The following is a 7,364-nucleotide window of genomic DNA, read 5'->3' on the forward strand; positions in this document are numbered from 1 at the left end:
GTGTGATAAGAGCTAAGCTATTTCAAGCAACTTTCAAAAAACATCAAAGTAGTTCAGTAACAAAAAGCTTAATACACAACTCTAGTGGACTGGCAAAAGCTGAAGCAACAGAAAGACATGGAACAGGGCGAAAAGAGCAAAGAATAGATGGAAACATTGGGTCTGTCTCTCTTCTCACTTAGAATAGCAGAAAAGGCAGCTATTTTTACAGTAAACGTGCTGTGAAGCTCAAGTCAGTCAGAAGACAAATGGGTGTTTTCCAACTAACAAACAGTCCAGCTGTTTTGTCCCCTTCAGGCATAAGATACATTTAACACAAAAGCCTTCAAGCAGGAAAAATTAGGAAGGAAAACAGCCTGGGGGCTCCAACAGAGCTGTAGACAATCAGAAATTTTGCATTCTAAATTCATAAGTAAATGGATACAAGCCATTATCTTCAGCATCCTTTTTTTTTTCCAAAACATCTTGCACTCACAGGAACTTATTCAACTTATTCAGCTGAGTTGTTATTTTCACTCTACAACAGCATTTGACTTGTACTTATGAAGGCAGATTAAAAAGAGCAATAAATGCAGCTCACAGAAAATATGCTGGCAGTAACCTAGAATGGATATGAAACAGGTTCATTTTGTAACCTGAAACTCAAGTAAAATTTTGAAAGGTAGAGGGAGTTTCACTTAAGAACTATCTTGTTAAATATCATTTAAACAGTTAACTTTTCTGAAATTAGAAAGACTACAATTCGTGACATGTTCTAGACACCAATATTTAGTAGATCTTCTAATACACTACATCAGGCTACTGAAAAAACACCCACCTGGTGGAAATGCGGCTGAACACAGCATTAAAGTTATTGCAGCTAAGAGAAAAAAGAACCCCAGAGGCAGAATTTCGTAGTTCAGCTGCATGCTGGTTCCCTTCACGGTAAGTGTGGATGAAGTGGCAGATTTCTGGCAGCAACTGTTTTACCAGCATAGTCTCGTCTAGTCGCATGGTATCCTTTGGTTGCTAAAAATAAACATTCAGTATTTCATGAAATTCCGTTTTGTAGGTTTGGAGGCAAAAAAAATGGAGCATCTGCCACTAGTAGGCACAGGACCTGAATCTGAACTTCTAATTCTGCCTGCAGGCTACCACTGACCATACTGTAAGTAGTCTACACAGAAAAGGCTTCTTTCCATTTGAACAATAACCCATATCATTCAAACCATCTTACATTTTCAGTTAAGTCTCCAAAATATGTAGCACACCAAGTCGACCAATGTCACCAAGTATCAAGCAAAATATCAAACTAGTTTTTGAAGTAAAACACACTTCTGTTTTGATGAATGCACCCTGTTGATCTGTGTAAAGTGTAAGCAGTAGAGCATTAACTATCTCAGCTTTGAATGGAAGCTCAAAGGGCAAAGACCCCCCCCTTACTTCTCTTCTGGCTAGTATTCTAACCGCTATATTTTGACAGCAAATATTTTATAGAAAAAAATGAACCAAAAAAGAGGTGCTTCTCCCTTGCCTGGGATTGCTTTATACAAGTCAAAAATGGCTTAACTTTCCTGCAGAAGAAAAATCTAATTTTTGCCAGTTTGCACAGTATGAGACATAAGGAAACTATTTATGCAAGAATTCAAAGTGAAACTTTGCTCTACTAAGAGCAAGTTTTAACAGAAGGGTCAGCATTAAAGCTTTCTAAAATTCTACCAATGAATATACCATAGGGAATTGGGAAGTTTCAGAGACTCCCACTTAGTTGACCTGAGTCCTGTTGCCATGAGAACTTGATGAAACATTGAGCAAGAACAGCAAGCAAGAAATATGTCTGAAGATATCACAGAACACAACACTCTTTGTATAGAACTTTGGCTCAGTCTTATTAAACATATACTGGCTCAACTTGCTCTCATTTGAACTGACAAAGCAAGAAGTATTCAGCACAATTTTAACTTTGGCTGTCTTATTAAACATATACTGGCTCAACTTGCTCTCATTTGAACTGACAAAGCAAGAAGTATATAGCACAATTTTAGGCTGTTCAAATATCATCATCTATCAGGAAAAAACCACTAACATTTCAAACAATATATATATATATATATAAAAGAAATATTTTAAAATAATTAATTTCCAAAGTTAAAACAGTTTTTTTGACTCACTGCATCAAAGACACAGAAAGTGCCAAAAAGGGGTATTTACCTCAGCTGTAAAAGCTGAAAATTATTCTGGAAAATGTATTTACCTGGATCTTTTGTGAATTTAGAAGAATCCACAATTATTCAGACTGTTTTAGTACTGTAATATAAGATATGCCGCTTGACAAATCTAACCATAATAAGGTCATTACCTTATAAAGAAAGAACCTTCAAAAACTGTTGCAGGGAAACAGCAAAGAGCTTAGATGATTTCATGACATTCATCCAGGAATACAGCTTTAAAAAAAAAATTCCTTTCTTGTTAAAGGAATAAACCATTGCAAATTTTGCTCACAGTGAAGTTTGGCTTTGCAATTACACAGTTTAGCACAGTAAGTTGTACAACATTTACATCCCAAAGGTAATAGCAAACTGCCTTGCAGCACAGCTCTGACTGGAAACCTCGGGACTGGACTCCCAGTGGAAGTTTGGACATGGTTAACCAATATAATCTAGGAAACACCTGCAAAAGTAATCTTTAGAATAGTGATAGCAAAGTTTCTGCTGTATATACAAGTACATGAAACTACTTCACCAAATGAAAGTCTTAAGAAATTTAAAGAAAAATCAACACTGTATGCAGAAAACTTACTAGCATAAAACTTAAAATACTTGTACTGAATTATCTGCTACTTTTAACATGATTTACTATCCCATTACTTTTTCGGTTTAAATTGTGGGATAAAAATGTTTGCATGCATCTATTCAAAAACTACTGAGCAGAATATGCCACAAGCATTCAAAGCTTATAAAAAATCTAGCGAAGCTTCATAACCACATCTAATTCTTCATTTGGGTTTGTGTCTTCCCTTACTCCAGTTCACACGTGTGTCTGAGTGCAGTTGTCTGCAATTCTTTTTACAAATTATTAAAAGAAAATTATTATTTATAACTCAGCAAATTAGTTGAGTAGTGGGAAGGACAAATTCAAAAGTGTACTTGAATCTGTATAGCTGAAAAAAAAAAATCACTAATTTCAGGCAAGAAAAAAGCACCCCACAAATCCTTAATTTATCAGCTATATCAACTACTTGCATTTATAGGAAGTTTTACTATTTTTTTAAACGGCATTAATCTTACTTTGCTCTAAATCAGATGAGTTTTAACTTTAGTACCAGTAATAATAGATACACAAGCATTTGACTTGTACTCTCTAACTTATTTGATTCCAACTCAGCAATTGCTTATGCAAGCCTACTCACCCCTGCCAGACATTTTTCCAGTGTATCCAAGATAATCAGCTGAGATAGATATAAATTCTTTTCAGCAGTTTCTCCAAATATTCTCTAGAAGTAGAAAGGATATGGATTCATCCGAGACACGGAAATTTGACTTGTAACGCATTGAAGTAATGTAGCAAAGTAGCACAATAAGTTATGGCTCCTTTACTGCTCTGGTTTTGAGTTTAGAAATAAAGCCAGCAAAAATTAGATTAAAATAGGAATTAAAACCTTATTGCTGAAGAAGTATCTTTGTCTAGTCTGCAATGCCAAATCTAATAAGGAACAAACAGTTACCGCAAAGTAACACTGGAGGTACACTGCAGCCCCTTACCTTCATCAGGCCTATAATTTATTCAGAAATGAAGGTTATACCTTTTCAGAAACTATTTTGGTATCAATTACTGCTGAGTCTTTTCCGATTATGTATTTCATTGCCAACATCTTAATAGAACTGATGTTACAACAAATCCGTATCGACAAGCTTATTAGAGTGTTGCAAAATTTAGCACAGACCACAGGAAGAAACACGAGACCCTCCAAAAATATGCCACACTTCAGATACAGGATGAAGGCGGAATTCCATCGGGTGTTTAAGCTAGCACCCAATTTTACTGCCAACAATAGTGACTAGTTCCAGCAATATTAAGACATCAAAATAAAGCAGAAAAGATTTAGCCAAAAATATATTGGTACTATTGCCTACACGTGGAACACATGTAGAAGTCACCCAAAAGAAGTTATATTTTAAACCACGTGAGAGGTTAGCTCAACTAAGTCTAAGTTTCAGCAGAGTCCAAACCCTGAAGACTTTTTCTAAATGTAAGACCATTATGACAGTCTATTGGTCTGTTTTGTTTCAGCTACAGAAATCCTTCAGAAATATTGCTGATTCATACAGTAGCTCAGTCCATCAAACATAAAAAATGTAAGTCTTGCTCCTCAGGGCAAAGCAAATGTTGACTTTTTTTATTGACATTTTTAGCTAGGTCTTTCCTCTCAAAATCTATATATCATATACAGAAACTTGTTTTATCTGTGTAGTTTTCTCATTTATCAGACGATCATCTTACACATCAACACATTCCTTCATGCCTATGGAGTTTAATTAAAATAAATTCTCTCTCAGAAGGGATTACAGGTAGCTTTAAGCAGCCTAAAATCCCTAGCAGTAGGGCAACCTATTTTCTGATTTTAACAATCCTTTGTAGTGTTTTAGCAGATGTGCATCTCTATACAACTGGCATCCAAAAGAGCTCACTGCAAACTATCTTATTAAAACCATAAAAAAAAAAGTACTGCTAGAGTTTGGCCAGTTCTGTTACCTGTTCGTGGAGATTCTGCGTGATCACAAATCACACAACTTCAAAACTCAATGAACTAAACTTTTCTCATGACAAATCCAAAACCAGACCTTCATAAAAAAAAAAAAATCCAACTGCGTCTTTCTCCTCATAAAGGATTCCTAAACTTTCCATTTACCCAACTCTATGGTAAGAATTATTTTTCTAGAGGCAACACACTATGGACATCCACATTTTTTCCTTCTACGTTTCTCTTCTCTTTGGTTCCACTGAGATCTATTTTAAAAGACAGTTTCAGTGATGCTGATGAGTCAAATATTTTGATGGATTTCAGGAATCATTTTATGGTTCCCTTGGAGGCAGAACAAAAAAACAGTACGCAAAAGGAAACCATCTACTAAGACACCTGGCTCTAAAGATTTCTCTTTGGGAACCCGCAGAAAAATCACCTTGAACCTCATCCCTTCACACCAGTGTACTGCCCTCAAGTACCAACATTAAGTGGTTTAATGAGAGGCTGTGATCCATATCAAACAGTAAATGGAAGAGATGTGTATCACTCCCACACATTTTTCATTCACTTTTTCTTACTGATAGTAAGGTATCCCTTTGGAGGTATGAGTCTATAGTGGCAGTATTAGACAAGAGATTGTTTTTGAAGATTTTTCTTACAGGGTTCCAACTGAAATTCATCTGGCTGTTAAAATATTTATATATTTTACATACACACACACAAATGCTAAAACATCCAAACAGCCTGGAAAATTCAAATAGCCTAAGTTTTAAATCCTTTTCCCTTCTTCCTTTCCCAAAACGATTCCTGGCAGATCATGCTCTGGCAGGACAGATGAGGGGAGAAAAAAAAAACCTCCTAGTGCTGCTGCTCAGCAGCTCCTTTGCCTTACTGCATTCCTCCTCTATAGACTTTGCTAGCACTGCCTCCCTAGCTAAGTGAAGGGGATGGAAAACATCCTCCCCCACCTTCTAACAAGTAGCGCATTCTACTGGTATCTGAACATTGCTGAGAGACCCAATGTAGCATTAGGTACCTTTATGTACCCACTCCTTAGCTAGCCACATACCTTCTCAGCTACAGACTGTTCCCATGACTAACAGAAGATTCCCCTTAATCACCACCTTCCTTTAGATTTCTCTGCCACAACTATCTCATCGCTTTTATATGTAACACAGCTCAGTGCTGTTAGTGAACTTTAGCACATGAGGATGAAAAGAAAAAAATTAAGTGTAAAAGGCAAGCAACAATTTGACTAAATTTCAAGTGACTCTCTGCAGATTGTGTAATATGAATAAATAACAACCATTTTGAAAAATCACCCAACAACCCAAAATTAGAAAACTTACCATGTTATTAACATTTTTTAAGATATTAGTGAGACCACTGATGACCAGGGAAAACTTGTACTTGGAAATGTTTATGAGACATTCCTTGTTGTGCTCCGTACTGACTTTGGTGTGGGTATTCTGCTGGCCAGCCTTTATTGGAAGCTACAAAGAGAGATAAGCATTATAAGTTTTTACATTGAAAGTTACGTCTTTAAAGATGGCTTAAAAATTTTTGAGACACCAGAAACAACCTTGAAAAAACATTCTAAAAGAGACAACTACAAACACATTATCTCATTTTCTCTACATTCATCTTTCTACTAGTTATCTATAAAACAAAATACTGAAGTTCACCTATTCCTTTTTCTGAACTGAAACTAAACCTCTATTTTGTGATAGTTTCTACAAACCAAATGTCAAAGCAATCAAAAGGAGCAGAAAAATGTGAGTAAGAGAGAATTCTGAGAAGAAAAGTTTCCTTATTTCAAAAATTGGCTCGTTAAATACCAAAAATCTTCACAAGGCTAATACCTGCAAGAAAAAAACCTGCATCTTGAAACCTGAGAGGAAGTAAAATCACAGTAGCTCACAAAGCAGGTGAGTTGGAAGGTGGTAACAGTGGTTCCACGTGTGTCCTCTACTCCTTCACAGGACAGAACTGGCCAAGAGGTACAACCGAGTCCCAGAAAAAACCACCACCGACAGCCGCCGCAGGCCCTAGGGACTTGGGTTACTTAAGGGTTCCCACACAAACACACCCCACCGCTAGCCAGGTGATGAAGTCTCAGCCTCAAACACGCTTCAAGCACTCGCGAGCCAAATACAACTTGTGAGCCCCACATTACCTATCCTTGCCCAACATCCAGTGGTAAAAACTAGACTTGAAATGCATCTTTTCCAGGAAAGATAAGATTCAGAGTGACTGCACAAAACTGAGATGTTTCTCCTACTGGGTGAACACTAGGCACTTTGTTTCATGCTGTACCCAAATTCTTCAAGGGTCACAAACGAGTCACTTCCCAAGCACGCACTCACTTCCCCTGCACGCTCCTCACTGGAGTCGGCCCGTTAGGAACCACCACGTGAAAATGTGAGAAGCCACTCATCGGAAAAATTCATTTTACTGAGGATTTTTATTTTTAAAAAGCAAACAAGTGTGGGAACAAAAAAGGAACCAGTATTATCACCTCTTTTTATAATTCACATGTGCCATTTGTGTTTTAAAGCGTGACCTAGGAATTCACTATCTATAGAAACTTTAATTGCTACTACAAGTTTTAACCAATTTTGACTAGAATTCTTGAGAAACG

At 36.7% G+C, this 7,364-nt stretch overlaps 1 protein-coding gene across 2 annotated transcripts in view; it reads right to left on the reverse strand.

Annotated features, from left to right (window-relative positions):
* NF1 (neurofibromin 1) overlaps positions 1-6,214 on the reverse strand; it is a 96,427-nt gene extending 90,213 nt beyond the window's left edge. For both annotated transcript variants that reach the window (XM_019471807.1, XM_019471805.1), the window contains exons 1-3: positions 6,073-6,214; positions 3,389-3,472; positions 818-1,008 (exon numbers count right to left, since the gene is read on the reverse strand). In XM_019471807.1, coding sequence (XP_019327352.1) covers positions 818-1,008; positions 3,389-3,472; positions 6,073-6,075 — 278 coding nt within the window. In that variant the 5' untranslated portion in view covers positions 6,076-6,214. The remainder of the gene's footprint in view (positions 1-817; positions 1,009-3,388; positions 3,473-6,072) is intronic.
* Between the last annotated feature and the right edge of the window lie 1,150 nt (positions 6,215-7,364).

This window comes from Aptenodytes forsteri, unplaced genomic scaffold (genome assembly GCF_000699145.1).
Source record: "Aptenodytes forsteri isolate BGI_AS27 unplaced genomic scaffold, ASM69914v1 Scaffold66, whole genome shotgun sequence".
Taxonomy (NCBI): Eukaryota; Metazoa; Chordata; class Aves; order Sphenisciformes; family Spheniscidae; genus Aptenodytes; species Aptenodytes forsteri.